The 18,809-nt window shown below is 41.5% G+C and overlaps 2 protein-coding genes across 4 annotated transcripts; one reads left to right on the forward strand and one right to left on the reverse strand.

The window, feature by feature from the left end:
- The first annotated feature begins 209 nt into the window (after positions 1-209).
- On the forward strand, positions 210-12,294 carry atp7b (ATPase copper transporting beta). Of its 3 annotated transcripts, none has more exons than XM_026302046.1 (21): positions 210-435; positions 3,114-3,885; positions 5,034-5,267; positions 5,349-5,512; positions 5,599-5,760; positions 5,849-5,922; positions 6,555-6,738; positions 6,825-7,058; positions 7,505-7,596; positions 7,768-7,895; positions 8,259-8,413; positions 8,695-8,829; positions 8,903-9,097; positions 9,429-9,611; positions 9,778-9,961; positions 10,197-10,331; positions 10,446-10,588; positions 10,673-10,876; positions 10,953-11,070; positions 11,416-11,518; positions 11,804-12,294. In XM_026302046.1, exons 1-21 carry the CDS (start codon positions 274-276, stop codon positions 12,060-12,062), a joined length of 4,020 nt encoding a protein of 1,339 aa, XP_026157831.1. In that variant the 5' UTR covers positions 210-273; the 3' UTR covers positions 12,063-12,294. The 3 variants fall into 3 exon arrangements, 2 of the variants coding, with proteins under 2 accessions (XP_026157831.1, XP_026157832.1); XM_026302047.1 differs by lacking the exon at positions 210-435 and adding an exon at positions 1,647-1,691; XR_003295426.1 differs by lacking the exons at positions 10,446-10,588; positions 10,673-10,876; positions 10,953-11,070; positions 11,416-11,518; positions 11,804-12,294 and having other exon boundaries at positions 9,778-10,093; positions 10,197-10,274.
- A 5,450-nt stretch (positions 12,295-17,744) lies between these two features.
- On the reverse strand, positions 17,745-18,536 carry LOC113127464 (leucine-rich repeat-containing protein 3-like). Its single transcript, XM_026302067.1, has one exon. The coding sequence runs from the start codon at positions 18,534-18,536 to the stop codon at positions 17,745-17,747; it is 792 nt and encodes a 263-aa protein (XP_026157852.1).
- Between the last annotated feature and the right edge of the window lie 273 nt (positions 18,537-18,809).

Genomic DNA, 18,809 nt, shown 5'->3' on the forward strand with positions numbered 1-18,809 from the left:
TTTGGTTAAATTAACATATAAGATCAGAAACAGCTTTGAATAGTTTTGGACCCTGTAGACTTTCTCTTTGCCCCAACTTGCAGAAGTCATGTGATTTCAGGTTTTGCTGACCGAGTCCCCCCCCCCCACCCTCTCTGTCCAAAAAGGGTCCAAAAAGTGACGTTTTTTGTGGGAGTGCGCACCGGCGCTGCGCTGCGCACCATTTATCTCCACTGCGGACTTTTGCCCTCCGGGTTGTGATAGGTAAAGATAAGACACCAGAGCAGCCCGAAGATGTTTTTGCCAAAATCGCCGCACAGTTTGACCAAGTGTTTCTCTAAGTCGCACATCCCCAGGGAGCAGATTTGTATGGTTGAATGTGGCTGTGAGCCACACTGCACCTGTAGCGCCCGCTGTCATGGAGGCACCGGAAGACTCTGTGCGCTGGAGTCTAAGGTAGGCCCCCACAGAGCAGCAGGACATCTCCAGCTGATGTCCTGGCTCGTTCCTTCAGTCATGGTTAATTCCGTGTAGTTTGGAAGGTTTTATTAAATGGACCACCTCCATTTTGGAGTTATCTTTTACTAAATCTGTCAATGTAATGGAGAAAGTGGTGTTTTTTATCAATGTCAGCATTATAACTCACCTGTGTAAGTCTGATAAGTGAAGGCCACTGCAAACAGAAGAACATGAGGATTTGTCTTCATGGGAAGTAGTAGTTCATAATAAACCTCTAAAGTCTCACAACTATGTTGTAGCATCTTATAAACCATGTGTTACATTCTTAGTTTCTTTTATTATGAAGTATATTCACCCCCCAACAATTCAGAGCATAATGTTGAACTCGGACTCAGCTGAAGATTAAGATTTTACATTTAAAATAATCACATTTAATATATTTTCAGTTCTAGTTTTAGCTCCTACAATGTGAACACTTTATTTTTTTACTATTGGTTTATAGTAAACTATATTTTGGAGTTTTGGGGGTTTTCTACACCAACTTTGTTTATTTGTCTCTAGTTTTTATGTTTGTGTTTATGTGTTTGCTTATTGGGAAATATTGGGTAGTTGTACCTACGTGCAGAAATGTGTCAGATTATTAGATTTCTCTGCTCTGGACAACAGTTTTATTGTTAGGCAGTAATTGAATATGTTTCTGTCTCATCTGTAACATCCATACTCTTGTTGTGGAGGGTGAATGAACTTATTGTATTTGTACTCTGGACAAAAGCCAAATGAGTGTAATGTAATCATGCAAGTCATTCAGTCTGAAAGTGGTAACTGCAAAAACACCACAAATAGATTAATAGGAGCATGTGTCGTGTGGTATTTCTAAAAATCTGTGCAGCTTTAGTTTTTTTTTTTTTCCAACTTTTAATTATTTTTGGAAAACTCTTAAACCTGAGCATTCAAGATGTGGGTCATCCTTCCAGTTAAGAAAAATATAATAATGATAATGATAAGAATAATAAACGAATGCCTCTGGCAAGGTGTGAGGAAAGTTCAAAGGAGTATTAATCCAATGAATGATTTACGTTGACAGTGTTAACAGGTAGATGAAATCAGTGGATGGATGTAATTGGTGCAGCAGATACCCAATCAGTCCTGTTGCCTCCTCCTTTATGATAATATGACAAAAGATATTTACAGTATATACAGCTGCCAGAAGAAATGTTAAGAGTTAGCTGTGACCGCAGGTGCTCACGATGCAGGTAGGTCAAAGATCGTTCCTAACTGTAAAAATATCAAATAAATAACTAGAAATGTTTGTTTCTTTATGTGAATAATATTAGAATAGCTGCTGACAGGAAGAAAACACTTTTGATGACATATTTTTAAGATGAGAAGATCATTTTATTACAATTTAATTCCATTTCTTTAATTATTTTAGCACAAATCAGATTAAATCTTGTTTTAATTACACTCAGTTTAGGATAGAACCAAATAGTGCATGTGGTTGCGAAACAGAAATATGGATTAATGTTCTAAACTAATTGATCTGCTGCATTTAACCAATTGCAATGTACAGAATGAGTAGTAGATCAGTGTGGTTGTGTGATATATGCAAATTAAAGCAATATACAAAATGCATAGCAGCTATAATACGTGATTCTAACTATAATACATATATATATAATATGTCGTATGTGCAGTAAATTTGGCTTAAGACGTTATAAAACACGACAAACAGTAACCTGTCATGTACGGTGTGAGACAGTTTGTTCAATGAGTTGAATATAATGTGTGTTAAATTCAGTGCAAATGGAGCAGGTCAAAGAGGCAACAGCAGTGTTGTATTGTCATAAATAAGTGAGTCATATTTATGTTCCACCACACTGTTTGTTCACGCTCATTCTGAAATGATATTACTGTAAATATGTAAACGGGGAATAATACCTGGGTAGATTAGAGCACGGCTATTGCCTAATTGTGTACTTTGAACGGTTGTACTCATCAGCTCAGCAGTCAGAGTTCCAGTGTTTGTCGTACTGTAACACAGAGCGGCACAGATCTTTGCAGCTATAGTCACTATGGGAAATCTCCAGCTTTGGAGTGTTAGCTGCTCTTCACCCCCCCGTGGCCTAGACTGAAACATTTTTACTCAACTGTCAATATAGCCTGATCAAAGCCTGATTTTCAAAATAAAAGCCTCAAATGCTGACAGGTGTTGTACTAGGATGAACCTGAGCTGTATGTTTGCACATGGATGTTTTGCCTGAATCCAAGTGTACATCCTCCGGATTTGTGGGTTGTTGTGGAAAATCCACTTCATGTGTCAATTTGCATAGAATGGAAAATTATAATTTAGTGGGCGTGGTTTGCTGTATGGTCTTATAAAAGTTGCTTTATTCTGAAAAGTAAGTAGTTGGTGAAGTAAAACTCTTCATGTACTCTGATCCTCAGGTCTGTGAGGTACCACAGACTTTAATCAGAGTCACGCTGGGAGGCTTATGTGAAGAGCATGTGGTTTTTGTGAATGTAGCATCACATGCAGTGCTGTTACCAGGGTTTTAGACTAAAGGAAATATTAGACCTAATAATTTCAAGCTCTAGATATCTAATTTTAGGAAAATTAGCCTGATCTCTATTTTTGAAATATGCTGAATCAATGAACTTTTCATTTATCTTTTCAGGAAAAGGACAGTGACGCTAAAAATCACGGCTTTGACAACTTGGCCTATGCGTACGGGAGCCACAGTGACCTCCGTCCTCCACCCAGAGCTGCTTCCAGAGTGACCTTTAAACTCGTGGGATTAGCCTCTGAGCACCAGGCTCAAACCACTGAAAGCAGAATCTCCAGCCTGAATGGAGTACTTGGTATCAGCTTGTCTTTACCTCGAAAACTGGCCAAAGTGGACTATGATTCCTCAGTTATCACGACCAAAGAGATCGCCCTGGAGCTCCAGACACCTGGATGTAATGTGGAATCAGCAGTCCAAATCAGTGTGCAGGGCATGCACTGCCAGTCCTGTGTGCAGTCCATCGAGGGACAGGTTGGAGAGCTACCAGGTGTTTCTCATATTCAGGTGTCCCTTCAAGCTGGTACGGCGCTGATTGTGTTTCAGCCTCTTCGAGTCACAGAACAGGAGCTGAGAGACAAGATCGAGGACATGGGGTTTGATGCCACGTTACTGGCCGATGAGCCATCTCTACAAACCATAAGCTACTGGCAGGGGGACATAATGAATTCATCATCCCAAACTGTAACCGTTTGGATTGTAGGGATGACTTGCAACTCCTGTGTGCAGTCCATAGAAGGGAGGATGTCCCAGATGACAGGAGTGCAGTCTATAGCTGTGTCACTGAAGGAGAAAAGGGGAACGATAACATTTGACTCCAGTCTCACAGAGGCGGAGCAGCTCAGGATAGCTATTGAGGACATGGGCTTTGATGCGTCACTTGAAGGTAGGCACAACTCAGAAAGGTTTAATTATAAATAGATTCATCTAAAGCTGTAAGCCATGCCATCAAATGAACCCTTCCAGAAATGAGTGCAGCTTTATTTTGAAAAGGGAAAGACACGTCCCTGTAACTGTGTAAAAATCATATCAGGGCATTATCACTTAATGTGCTGTCAGAAATAATAAAAAAATGAAAGTGGAGAGTTTACTTTAAGCAAAACTGTACAAGTGTAGAAAAATGGCATGTGATACAGAAGAAGACTCATATATTTCCCAGAAAGGGAGGAGGTTTTGGAGCAGAAGCAGCATTGAACTGGTTTTTCTTCTTGCTCACCTTGAGATAAAAAAGCACCTGTTGACAGAGGCGCTGAAACAGCTTATCTTGTCATTCGAGCAATGTAGTTGATCCAACCCATGAATTCCTGTAAATGATGTCCATGAATGTCAGCAGTGTTAGAATTAGAGTCGCTGACAGCTGGAAAGTCATAGTTGAAGTATGATTCAGACGTTATAGAGTCAAGAGAAATAAATGCAGTACTTTTTTTTTTTTACGCTGTGAGTTAATAGTTGTAGAGCAGGCGAACGCTGAACTGGTTTTTCTTCTTGCCCACCTTGAGATGGAAAAACATCCATTGTTGTTACTGGCCCTTAAACAACTTGTCATTCGAGCAATGTAGTTCAACCCACACAAGAACTCTTTTATGTCATGTACATGAGTCTTATGATGCATTCACAAGAACCATGTTATTTATAGCTTCATGCATACTACTAACCCTGGTGATTCCATATTTGTGGAGACAAAGTCAGAGCTTAGTGGTAGTACCTGTACATTATGTGCAAAAAGATCTGGATTAAGTCCTTGTGAGTACAACCTGCTTTTAGATATGAAACCACCAGGACACCTTTAATTCAGCCCACTTCAGTTTTCACCAGGTCCCGTGGAGGCCAGAGAAGTATGTTCTGCTCTTATAGCAGCCGGGGCTTTAACAACAACAAATTATGAGCCGATTCTTCAGCTGTACCTTTTTCATTTTGTCTCAGTGAAGACGTGCAGTGATAAAAGTTATATATACCTATATATGTATGTAGCTTTGTATGACCTTAAACATCTCTAGCTCCTGCCAGTATCACTATGTTCTTTCTTTTCGTCAGAACCTGGAACAAGCATCCAGAACCATGACAAGCCCAGTCCTGGTGGCTCCCGACCCTCTGACCCTTCTGCCTTGCAGTCGTCCAGTAAAGCAGGAGTCAGCAGTGTCACTGGGTCACATCCAACCTCTACCAACTCTCCTGAGAGTAAAGTACAGAAATGCTTCATTTGCATAAAGGGAATGACCTGTGCCTCCTGTGTGGCCAATATTGAGAGGAACCTGCTCAAACACAAGGGTAAGACTGATTATTGTCTTTATATCAATGTGTTGGTCAAAATCTGTTCAAATGAAGCTCAAATGTAGACTTGACTTCCAGGAGTCATCTCGGTGTTAGTGTCTCTGATGGCTGGAAAGGCAGAGGTGACGTATGATTCGGAGGTTATAGATGGTGCTGCTGTAACACAACTCATAGAAGACTTGGGTTTTGGTGCCAGACTCATAGAAGACAACGTAGTATCACTTGGGAAACTAGACCTCACAGTGAGTCCTTAGAGCAACAGCATTTTAAATCTAATTTAGTTTCCCACAGTACCACAAACAGGCAGTTCACCCTCTTTCCTTTGCAGATAACAGGCATGACATGTGCGTCATGCGTCCACAACATTGAGTCCAAGCTCACTACAACCAAAGGGATCGTCTCGGCCTCCGTTGCCCTTGCAACCAAAAAAGCACAGATCCAGTTTGACCCAGAGGTGCTCGGAGCTCGGGATATCATCAGGCTCATTCAGGTAGTTCTTACTTCTTTTAACTTTTATTCTTCAGCCTCCTTTGGTTCACAGCTTTAATATTATCTTCTGATCTTGCTTCTCGTCCCAGAGCCTTGGATTTGAGGCCAGTTTGGTGAAGGCAGGTTTCAAAAACAATCTTGATCATACGGAAGAAATCAAACAGTAAGTGTGTGATTTGAAATGATCCTCATCATCAGAAGAAATGAAGTCTCAGTTTTAAGGCATGTTAACCTTCAGCATTATTTTTTAGAGTACATGTCAACATTATGTTTTGTGGAAATAACTGTTGAGGCAACAGTGATGTTGAAAGGAAAAACACTTCCTTTGGCAGCTTGCTTGTGTCTTTGATACATTTCTGGTAGAATGCCAGGCTGGGTTACTGCATGGAGGTTGGTTTTAATCCATCAACCTCTTGGTTTTGGGCCCAGCATGTTTCTACCGTGCTACTCTGCTGCAAACCACCCTAGATGAGTCTTGAATCCACACTCCATCGCTTAGGGCTGTATAAGGCACGCAGAGTATTGTTTTTGCAAACCATATGTCCAGAAAGAATGTCATCAAAGACTCCACAGCTGTCTGTGTTTATTTTGCTAGAAGCTGCTGTCCTCTTTTTGTTACTGGAAAAAGCAATATAGAAAGTGCATGTCTCACTAGCCTCCTAAAATGACAAGTACCACACAGGGAAATCCATCTGAAGCTGTGTAAAGGTAACACATAAAGTCACAGGGAAGTGGACAGTGTGTTTCTAGGGTGTGTTCTTTCCATAATTTGACACATTTCTGGGGCCATTCCAGGTGGAAGAAGTCTTTCCTGCTCAGCCTTGTTTTTGGATTGCCAGTCATGGGCCTCATGATCTACATGATGGTAATGGACAGTCAGCACAAGGAACATGGCAGCTCCATGCCCGAGGAGCAGAACCTGCTGCCGGGCCTCTCCCTCCTCAACCTGGCCTTCTTCCTGCTCTGTACACCTGTGCAGGTAAAGGAACATGTGACCTTACCTGACTTTGCAAAAAACAGAAGACAACCTTATAGCCAACTCTCTCTGCCTGTCTTTACCCTCAGATCTTTGGAGGCAGATACTTCTACATCCAGGCGTATCGCTCATTAAAACACCGCACAGCCAACATGGATGTGTTGATTGTATTAGCCACCTCTATCGCCTACATCTACTCCTGTGTGGTCCTGATCGTAGCCATGGCTGAGCGTGCCAATCAGAGCCCTGTCACCTTCTTTGACACTCCACCTATGCTCTTTGTGTTCATAGCTCTGGGGCGATGGCTGGAGCACATCGCAAAGGTAGATAATATATTATTTTGGTTGTTTTTAAAAATATTTTTATTTTGTTATTCACACTTTTCCTGAGATGTTTGTGTTATAGTTGATGGTTAACTGTGCCTTAGCTGCTGTAGCACAATCAGAATATTATAATATTGCATTTTACTGCCAGACCAGTCTGTGACCACTACTTTTAGCAGAAATGATTATCACTTTGTGCATGAATCATGAATCATCCTCAAGAGCTGTAATCCTGCTCTTACTTCTGAACTCCTATAATATTTAGTTACGCATTTTTGTAGAAACATTTAAGTGAACAAGGTTTAACAAAACCTTATGTTCTGCCCTCTGATCTTATAAACAGTATTGACGTATTCCAGGATGTATTTCCACATGTAGCTCCTTCAAAATAATAAATAGTGAAGCCCACTCAGTGTTTAAGTGCTTTCTTGTGTCTCCATTCGTAGAGTAAAACCTCAGCGGCTTTGGCCAAATTAATGTCACTTCAAGCTACTGATGCCACTGTGGTGACTCTGGGACCCAACCACTCTATAATAAGGTGAGACACACAAGATACAAAAAAAAAAAAAAATCAAAACTGTGTTTGACTACTTAACATATTTTCAGTCAGCTATATGAAAAAATGACAATTTAGATGTGATTTTAAAAATGAACTTATCACTATATTTCACCCTGATGTGTGACTGTAAATGTATTTTATGTGTTTTAGTGAAGAGCAGGTGGCCGTGGAGCTGGTTCAGCGAGGCGACATCGTGAAGATCGTCCCTGGAGGAAAGTTTCCGGTTGATGGGAAGGTGATTGAGGGAAGCTCAATGGCAGATGAGTCTTTGATCACAGGTAGGAGGAAGCAATTGACTAGTTTATTATTGTTACAGCAGTTAGATAATTAACCAGCGACCTTTAAACACTTCAGAGAAAGAGCAGAGCTCAGCGTGCTGGTGCTGATGCCAGTACTCTGCAGCCATTTCATGTCAAACTGTGTCAACACAAACAGAAGCAATCCTATGTTGTCTAGTGTGGCATCTAAAGTAGCCCTGAATGTACTCACCATTCAAAGGTAGAGTGTTTGGATATGTTAGCTGCAATGTCATAACAAAACAACAAAGCAAATGATCCAAGGACGTAGTTTATTCTGTTTGACGAAGAGTTTTTTGCCTCTGCTTTGTTTCTTTGATTTGTCTTCGTCCTCGTTCCTGGCAGGTGAGCCGATGCCTGTTAGTAAGAAGGTCGGCAGTCTGGTGATTTCCGGCTCCATCAACGCTCATGGCGCTCTTTTGGTAGAGGCCACGCACGTCGGCGCAGACACAACTCTGTCTCAAATCGTCAGACTGGTGGAAGAAGCCCAGACCTCGAAGGTAAGAGATAGCTTGAACTTACAAATTGAATTTCCAAAGACATACATCATAAACACAGATTGACAGAAGTGAGTCCTAATGAACATTGAATGAAAACAAAAACTGGAAATCCTTAAATGGAATGAGATTTTCCTCAGTCCTTTCAAAGAAAATTAAACTATTACTTCTCATTTAATTAACAGAACAGAAACCCAGGGACGTAAAGAGCAAAGACACAATCAAGAGTTTGCACATAGTGAGACATTTGCAGTACACTCTTCTGTGCTCTTGTCTTTGCTCAGGCCCCCATCCAGCAGTTTGCAGACAGGCTCAGCGGGTACTTTGTGCCCTTCATAGTTATCATTTCTCTGCTAACACTTGTGGCCTGGCTGGTAATCGGGTTTGTCGACTTTGACATTGTGAAGAAGAACTTTCCGGTAGGTGCAGACACAAATTTGCAGACAATAGCAGCTTTGTTATCACTGTCATAACCGGTTCTCTTCCTCACAGGGTTATAACCAGAACATCTCCATGGCTGAAGTCATTGTCCGCTTCGCCTTCCAGACCACCATCACTGTTCTGTCCATCGCCTGCCCCTGCTCTCTGGGGCTGGCAACCCCGACAGCGGTCATGGTGGGCACAGGGGTCGGCGCTCAGAATGGGATCCTCATTAAGGGAGGCGAGCCACTGGAGATGGCACATAAGGCAATGCAATTTTCTCCATCTACATTAAAGGCTTGTTTTCACTGTAAGCTGTGGTGAAACTGTTAGGAGAGATTTAAGTGACCCAAACATTTATTGTAGCCATTAAAGTAAGAAAAACAAACTGTGTGTAGTAAGCCCTGGCATGTACATATGCAGCATACCAACCCCAAGATGTAAGTGATACTTGATAATCTTCCTAATACTTGTGGAAAATGTGACCCAAGTGTGTTTCTCACACACCGAGACCAGGTCTCATAGTGATCAAAAATGAAACGTAAAAAAAGAAGATGGGGTCATGACTGTTGTGTGTTTGTGTTTGGTTGCTCCGTAGATCAAGGTTGTGATGTTTGATAAGACTGGTACGATTACAAATGGGGTTCCGCGGGTGATTCGTGTGTTGGTGTTGTGGGAAATGGCCCGCATGCCCCTGAGAAAGATCCTGGCGGTGGTCGGGACGGCGGAGGCCAGCAGCGAGCACCCACTGGGTATGGCGGTCGCTAAACACTGCAAAGAGGTGAGACAGGGACCCACTTAGCTCAGTCCATGAGACCCCTTGTGCTTCTAAGCATGTGTGGTGTATATTACGTCTGAAAGTATGTGTTGTTTAATATGTATTGGTGCTTTATATCCAGCTGTAATGATCAGGGTTATACACTTTATGTGTGTCTGCCCATAAACAGGAGCTGGGTTGTAATGTGCTGGGATACTGCCAGGACTTCCAGGCAGTACCTGGATGTGGGATCAGCTGCCGGGTCTCGAATGTGGAGCATCTGCTGCAGCAGCAGAGTGAGGAATGTGTCCTGCTGCCGGGAGCCACCACCGACGAGAGCAGCCTGCTCTCTAGTGCCGAGGGCCCGCCTGCAGGTCTGAGGTCTTTGGGTTTCTGGGGTGAAACTGTACCTGTTTGACCTGAAGAACAACTTCAATTCTTCTGTGTACACTACATAAATGTACAAGTCTCTGGTGATTGTAGTTTTCAGTTCCCTGATGACTCATGTGAGAATAACAGGTTACCCCGTTAGAACCAAATCCTCTTTGCTTCAAATTTCACTTACTGACATGCAGATTCATTTGTCCTACACGTCTTTGCCTCTATCAGCACTGTTCTACTCAGTCCTGATTGGGAATAGAGAGTGGATGAGGAGGAACGGCCACCACATTGGCGCAGACGTTGATGGTGCCATGTCCAGTCATGAAGCAAAAGGGCAGACAGCCATTCTGGTCGCTATAGATGGTGAGGATTGAATCTGCTAACAAGTAAAAACTCTGACATTTATTTTTTCTTTTGTAATATTTGTTGTATTTCATTCATTTTCACATCCATCGTGTGTGTGTGTGTTATCTGTAGGTGTCCTGTGTGCGATGTTGGCAATTGCAGACACAGTGAAAGGAGAGTCGGCGTTAGCAGTGCATACACTCAACAGCATGGGGATCGAGGTGGTGATGATAACGGGAGATAACAGGCGCACAGCCAAAGCCATAGCTGCACAGGTAAAAACACATTCAGACAGATTTTAATAAAGGCACCTCATCATTTAGTATAAAATGTGTAAGAGGTTGTTTTTTTGAGCACAGGTGGGCATCAGGAAGGTGTTTGCAGAGGTGCTGCCTTCACATAAGGTGGCAAAAGTGCAGGAGCTGCAGGACCAAGGCCTGAGAGTCGCCATGGTGGGCGACGGTGTAAATGACTCACCCGCCCTGGCTCAGGCTGACGTCGGCATCGCCATCGGCACGGGCACGGATGTGGCCATCGAGGCAGCTGATGTCGTCCTGATCCGAGTAGGTGCCAGGCTGTTACTGACTGGTCTGTGTAGAGATTCACTCACATCTTTATGAATCTTTTTACACTCTTTAGAATGACCTGCTGGATGTGGTGGCCAGTATTGAACTGTCGAAGAAGACAGTGCGGAGGATAAGGATCAACTTTATCTTTGCTCTCATCTACAACCTTCTAGGAATACCAGTGGCTGCAGGTATGAATGACGTCTGCAGTAGTAACAAGATACTGTAACAGAAACACAGCAGACATGTCAGAATAAACAATAACTATTTAAAGGGATGTCACAAGCAGGTCAAAGGAGGTCATTCTGAAACCACAAGTCACTAAAAATGATAAGAAATGATTTGGAGGGGAAACTAACACTGTGTTTATACCGGCACCATGTGGACAGTGAAAAGGAAACATTTCACCTGTGATCTGACTTAAGGTAGCACCACGCCTTAACTAGAAGACTTTGACTCTGTCACATAAAGACGAGAAGAGGCAAAGGCAGATTGCAAAAGTACAGTGTTCCCTCAGCAGTCCTCTCCTGTTGTAGGTGTGTTCATGCCTGTTGGCCTCGTCATTCAGCCCTGGATGGGCTCGGCTGCGATGGCTGCCTCGTCTGTTTCAGTGGTTCTGTCTTCTTTACTGCTGAGAATGTGAGTTTACATACACGCCTTATTGTGTTTGTTTGGCTTTTCAACTATTTACTGAAAAACAATATGGTTTTATACAGTTAAAGCTGTAGATGGATTAAACATATGTTACATCATTTTAGCAGTTTTCACCCTCCAGTGGTGGCGCTCATTAGGGAAATGTTATATAAGCTCCAGTGTTTAGATTTTCCACCAATGTGTAGATGAATCTTTATGCTGCAGGAATATATCTTCAGATTTCATCCCATTATATCTCAGCTGAATATAATAACCATCTGTTTCCTCCAGGTACAAGAAACCCTCGGTGGGGCTGTACGAGGAACGAGTGAGAGGTCAGATGAAGAGTCTTCGGTCGTTTCAGATCAGCACACATCTGGGACTGGACGGCCGGCGGCGGAGCCCGGCTCTTTCCACTCGGGAACAGCTGAACAAAGGCCACGTGGCATCAACGTCCCCCTCAAGTGAGGTACCATCCATTAGGTCTGTCCAGGAGCAAGACCACTACTCCCTCCTGGATCACCAGACTGCAGATGACCTTAATGTGTAGGAAATGTGAAAGGGAAGAAGGACTGATGGAGTTTCTGCTCGGATATCGTGTTTATGATTTCAGTGAATCCTTGTGTGTAATATTTCTACATATTTAAGAGGTTAATTCTATTTGCAATGCAAGGTGCTGTCCCAGGACACAGGGATCTTTAATGCCTATTTTCTGGAATTTTATCTTGATGATCTTTTTAAAAAAAAAAGAAGTAGAGAATTTGTACACTGCTTTGCCTTGTTATAATGAAGCAGAGCAGATTAGTGTGTTTTCTTGACTTTTATCTTTGAAAACGCATGAAAAAAAAAGCAATAATCCGAGATACTGCCATAGCTCATTTAAACATCTGCACATTGCTGGGAGCAGTGTGCAGCTGCAAGTTAAGATTTTTCTTCTGACTTGTCCTTCTGGTTCAAAGGTCCACTTAGCTGGGATATAGCTGTTTTAATGTTTCTTTCACAGATAAAAACAAGCTCTTTGGTATGTGCTCCTCAGGTGTAGAGCTGCAGCAGCCTCTGATAAATGATGTCCCCAGCCACTGGTTGTATCCGGCTGCTGAGGGCACTGACCTGTTCACGTCTGCTCCTGCAGCTGTATATTTGTGTGCTAAGTGTTAATGGAGCAGGGCTTCAAACAGACACTGTAAAGGAAGAAATCAAGATACTCTCAATTGAACAAAAATGTTTCTGTAGATTTCAATTAGCTAGAAAATGTACATGAATTTGCACAAACTGTATCTAATATCCATCCTGATTATTAGGCTACAGGTATGTGTGTACAGTGCAATAAAGCCGTACATGTTCCTCATCTAGCTCTCAAAGAGGCATGAGGGACAGATTTTGAGTCTAAAAGAAAACAAAGAAGAAATTACAGTTTGAATTAACCAGAAGTTAATAAAACCTTGATGGTTTGCACTGTTTATAGATATATATATAAGATAATAGACCCCAACATGCATCCTGTTTCCTATTTGTATCCCTCCAGATGAAAATTGACTTCACAATGTTAGTATCCTATCCTTCAGACCACTAAGGCTGTATTTTTTTGGTTAAGACCAGACAGATAATACTTTTTATAATAAAATCCAATAAATTATTGTCCTCTTTAAAACCTAAACACTACATCTCCCATCAAGACTGTATCCAAGTGTTCAACAGGAATCTTTCATCTTTTTGCTGCAATGTGCAGTGACTGCTTTTCTTCGCAGTGTCTTGTTTCTTAATGTCCTGATTCATAAAAATACAGAAACGTGCCTCGAGAATGGAAAGATATATGGACAGGAAGAGAAATGTGATGTCAGACAATGTTTTTATTGTTCTGGAACTCATTTGTCTGTTTTTGCATCCTAAGTTCAAGGTCTGTCTCATCAACATGCACACCGTGGGCACTTCCAGAGAACAGACGGTCACCATGAAACATTATATGCACCATAAAGATCCTAACAGGAGTTTGTATTCATTGCAGGGTTTTGTTTATTTCCCCATCCATGTCCATGTAATGTGTCCACATGTGCTCACCCTATTGTTGCCTGTCTTCAGAAACAATTTCAGCGACAATAAATGTCTGTTGAAAGCAGAATAACATCTGTGTGACGTGTGAAAAGCAAGAGTTGCAATGAAACAGACATCAAATTCTAACTGGGTAAGTCTTTTCACGACAAGGATTGCTGAACAAATATATATCTTCCTGCACCAAATGTGCATGCACATCAACATGCTATGAATATTAAGGTGCTTGGCAGGAGTTTAAGTATCTGATCCAGTTAATGAAGACACACACCATGTAATGATGTCCAGGACAAGTTTGACATTTCAGGTTAAATTAAACGAATTAAATTCCATTTATATTGAATAAATAGAAGAAAATACATTTTGCTCTTAATGAGAAAATAAATTAGTTCATTATATTAATAATAAGTATGTAAATGATGACAGCGAGTAAGTGCTCCACACTCTAGTTCAGTAGGTTGCGGTAACGCAACTGTACATTGGAGTGGCCAATCAAAAAGAAGAAGAAGAAGAAGAAGAAGTAGACGCTTCTGATTGGCTGAATACACCTGATCTCGGTGACCATCAGCAGGTGAGACAGGAGTAGTTGGACAACAGGTGTGTTCTGGATTAGCAGATGAATCTGCCCTAAACAATGTGGGTGATACGCGTCATCTGTCGTTAGGCATGTATGTGCTTGTAGTTTCCATAGTTTTATTCTTTAATGGCTGTGTAACATCAAATACGACAACCCACAGTGGAAGAATGTGACACTGAGAGTTAAAAGGTTATGGTTCAAGGTGTGTAGTTATGTCAAATGATTTTTCTTTGATTTCTTTCCAGCTTTATAACTGACTGACTGACTAACTCGCGTTAGTTATGTGTGTATGTGTGTTTAGATTTGACTGAGTTATGATGCTAATTTCTTAAACAAATCACTGCAGTCGTGCACTAAGGCCTTTACATGTCACCAATCTTAGCCTCCATGTTTTTAGACCACCGACATGCACATTTATTTATATATATATATATATATATATATATGTTATGTTATATATATGAGACATGTTACCATTAAAATGCAGCTCATTATAAATTCTCTTCTCATCCTCTGTCTCTTCTGCTGGCGCTTGGACCTTGAACAGTGATCCGTGAAGGTGCTTCATCATAAATCAACTCTGACCAATAAAGGTGAGGTGTGTTTGTGTGCGTGTGCACATGAGCTCTGTAAGATGTGAGTGTGAGTGTAGTCTGGACATGGCCGTGTTTGGTTATTTATTGTCCTCCAAGAACAAATGCTGTTTTAGTGCTGATGTTGACGTCTATCCAGTTATGTCTGACCAGACCCTCCAGTGTTGAAACCATGAGTTTCAGGTCAGTGGACTGATCATATATGATGTATGTTCCTATGTGTATAAGTTCAAACCACTGTGATTATAAACACCATGCTCCTAATCCTCTGAGATAACCAGCCCACCAAAGAAAATCTATTGTTTAGAGTCAGAGATGAGATATTTCTTCAGGTCACATGGCTTTTGTGTAGCTGTATGTTGTGTTTGTTGATTGTTCTGCAACACTGGTATCAGTTTATTATTCAACAACCTAAAGGATCCATTTACAGAATGAGGAGGTAGAATGTAATCAGTCTCAGTAGTTTTATAGCTTGTGTTCATGTTTTGAAAATGATGATTCAATGTAATATACAGTGGTTCTTTGTTCCCACAGCAGTTCTAGTGAGGTCAGTGGGTCTATTGATTTTTTTCCTTCACACTTATTTACAGATTTATAAGGACAAAGGGCTGTAGATATTTGTATTAAACGTTATGTGCTGCATATAGTTTGACTCCTTTCCAGGGCTTTACGTTGAAATGACACACAGACTAGGTCTGGCCCATAAATATTCAGTATCCACCAGATCGTTTCTAAAGTACGGTGTAATTTATTACCAGGTCCCCCAACACAAAGATATTACTCCTTTGTTCCATGCACTTTTTATTATCTATAGGTGCTTAAAGGTATATCCTCAGTAACCCATATGTACAAAGGGTTTTAAAAGGACCTTGTAGGCTGTAACCTGAACTGTTACCAAAGTAGCCACTTCTCCTGGTGCTAATGTGATTTGCCACTTGTTTCTCTGAACCTAAACTTAGAGCACACACTGACCTCAACTGCACCCAGCTAATTATAACAACATCCAGGCCATTATGATGTATACCACAGGCACTGGGATGAAGTAATTAATAGTGTGACCGTTTGACAGCAGGGATGGGTCGAGGTTTAGAGACTAGAAGGTCAGAGTTAGATATTATACAACAAACATTACTGTCAGCGCTCTAAGGAAGCAGATGAAGACAGGCCATGATTTTCTGTCCAGCACATATAAGAATAAACAGCTGAGTCAAATAATTTACATGATTATAAAAATGGACACAGTAGTGAGAAGTGAGCAGTCTTCACAGTGCCTTCCACAAGGATCATTAGGATTTATGGATTTGAACATTTAGCAGGGTGAAAGTATTTTTAGATTGCAAGACATTTAATAACCTGCCTCATCCAGATCTATGGAGCTGAAGATGTATGACTTTCATATTTGGAGCTGTGGGGATATTTCACAGTGATTTGTAGGAATAAATAACAGGATCGCGTTGTGAGGAATGTGTTGTAGCTGCAGATGATAAAGGCTGTGAGAGGTTTTAAAGTTGCGTGGTGTATTTATTGGCTGGAGGCAGTGACAACAATGACCATAAAAAAAATACAAACAAACCAAGAGCCATGCCCTCACTGATAGTTAGTTTTCCTCGGGGAGAAAAAGAAGTGTTATTGTCCAAAAAAGAAAGAAAACAATAAATGCAGCAGTTTTTGTGAGAAGAGATAGTGAAACAACTGTATCTGTCCCACTGAGCAGTAGCCCAGGATGCTCACAGACCCATGGATGGCCAGGATAAATACAGCCATTAGAAAATCAGACATAAACCTGTACCTGGAAAAACTGCACATTTAAATACACAGATGTTATCATTCCCAATAAAAGATTAGGTGTAACGTGAACCCTAACAGACTCAGATTTCCAACAGTGATTTGGGACAGTTTGAAATGGCACAAAACAGTAACAGGGGAGTCAGATTAGAAAACGTACTGAAGTTATGAGCAATGTAGTTTAATTTGGAGTATTTGTAAGAGTTGTGTGTGTGTCCAGCTGACTCTTGTGCATGTTGGGTATTTAAGATCCTCAGTGGAAATGCCTGAAAAAGCCTGTCAAATATCACAGGACAGTTTTGACACTTGGATAAGTTGGAAATGTTGGTCACTGTTTTAATTATGTCTTGTCCATTCACAATGTTTGATCCTAGAACTGTGTATAGTACTTTATACTACATTATCCTCAAGAACTGTTATATAGGAGTCTAATATCATTTAGAGAGCAAAAAAAAAAAAATCTTAATATTTCCTCAATATCTGAGACTGGCTCAGATAATCAAGGTTTTCTGTGACTGAAATTGAGTTTTTTTTTTTTTCCCTTTTGAAAAGTGGCAAAGTTATTACATCTTGAAGCCGAACATTGAGGAGACAAGTGTTGACGTGTGAAATTTAATTTTCAGTTTCTGTTCCACCTTAAGTGTGCAGTGTAGAAGTATCAGGAAGGTTCAGTGCCACCGAGCCTCCATCGCTGGTTTAGATCCTTTGTGAGTTATTAAATACACAAAATCTTTATAACAGACACCAGTCTTTGAGTTTAACACGATACACTTTCTGTTTTCCTGTCTCTCTGCTCTTCAGTCTGAAGGTCAGTCCTTTTTCCAATGACACTTTAAACACAGAAGTTTATTTTTCGGTATTTGAAGCTGTGCTGATTATTTTTTACATATTTAATTTCACTGAGTTTTGATTGACACCATGGTGGCTCTCAGGTTTTCCTCACTCAAGTAATAATACGCTAAATTGTTTTGGGTTTTTGGTGACGTTTACCTCAGAGAGGCTTTTATGGATTATACACAGCAAATGAATTAAAAATAATGATTTGCTGCCTGTTTTTAATCATGGAAATGATGCAAAACCAGACAGTGAAATCTATATATGACCAGTTTTTTCTTCTCTAAGTGGAAAAAGTGAAGTTGATGTTTTATTTTGTAGCTTTAAAGAACCTAAAACGCTGTCAATGTCCTTTAGGTGCCAAAAACACTGATAAAGTGTTTTTTCTCATTCACTAGAACACGCTGCTCGCTGTGTCATAGTCCTTACTAATGTGGGAGGTGCTGGGCAGGGACTTGAGGTACTCCATGTGCCTCCTAGTGTCCTCCTGGTTGTGTTTGATGTAGTAAATGATATAAGCCGTCACCATGGAGAACCAGCAGAACATGGCCACAAACATGGCCACGTCTGTCGTCTTGTGGTGGAAGTTGCAAAAGTTGATCCCTGAGTCCAGGACCTGGATCACCGGTTGCCCCACATACTCCTCCTGCACCGCCGTGTAACAGCTGACCTCGTTCGCTGTCTCGGGGTCGAGCCTCAGCTCTCTCAGCGCCTCCTGCAACGAGCACTCGCAGTGCCAGGGGTTGTGGGAAAGGCGGATGCGGGCGTGGAGTTTGGAGAAGGTGTCCTTGGGGAGGCTACTAAGGTGGTTGTTTGAAAGATCCAAGGTCCGCAGGCCTTCTGAAATCCCTTGAAAAGCACTGACCTCCACGTTCTCAATGGCGTTGTGGGATAAGTCCAGTTCCCTGAGGCGGTGGAGATCTAAGAAAGCCTCTTTTGGAATGTGTTTGATCCGGTTAGATGAGAGCAGGAGAACGACAGTTTCCTTGGGCAAGTTCTGTGGGATGTTCTCCAAGTTGCGTGAGGTGCACTGCACCACTATGCCGTTCCTGTCTGTGCAGTGACAGACCTTAGGACAAGCACGTGCAGCCGTAGTCACCGACAGGAGCCACAATATTCCCACAGAGAAGAGAGAACCACAGATAGGAGGCTTTAGGGATGAGCTACGTCTTTGAGAGACCCCCATTAGCTGGTGTCCAGATCAGAATCAGCCCTGTGCTATAACAACGCAAGAGGCTGCATTAGTGGAGGTTGTTGTTACATGAAGCACAGTCTTAAGTTCAGTTTGGGGGACAGAGCTGTGAGTCTGAAGACTGAAAAGTGACTATTTGATTGTTAGTTTCAATGACTGAAGCGTAACCTGTGTAGAACATGTGCATGAATACATAAATGACTGGCCCAGTGTAGCGTCTTCCTGGATGATGTTGTGCTACTTTGTGCATAAATTGTGTCAGATCTA

Source organism: Mastacembelus armatus, chromosome 2, assembly GCF_900324485.2.
Source record: "Mastacembelus armatus chromosome 2, fMasArm1.2, whole genome shotgun sequence".
Classification (NCBI taxonomy): domain Eukaryota; kingdom Metazoa; phylum Chordata; class Actinopteri; order Synbranchiformes; family Mastacembelidae; genus Mastacembelus; species Mastacembelus armatus.

Excerpts from the sequence above, each read along its gene's own strand:
- atp7b (XM_026302046.1), top strand. The coding sequence starts at position 274 with ATGTTTTTGCCAAAATCGCCGCACAGTTTGACCAAGTGTTTCTCTAAG. Across the intron at positions 7,896-8,258 it reads AGATGAGTCTTTGATCACAG|GTGAGCCGATGCCTGTTAGT; the intron begins GTAGGAGGAAGC and ends CGTTCCTGGCAG. Across the intron at positions 11,519-11,803 it reads TCTTCTTTACTGCTGAGAAT|GTACAAGAAACCCTCGGTGG; the intron begins GTGAGTTTACAT and ends TGTTTCCTCCAG.
- LOC113127464 (XM_026302067.1), bottom strand. The coding sequence starts at position 18,536 with ATGGGGGTCTCTCAAAGACGTAGCTCATCCCTAAAGCCTCCTATCTGT.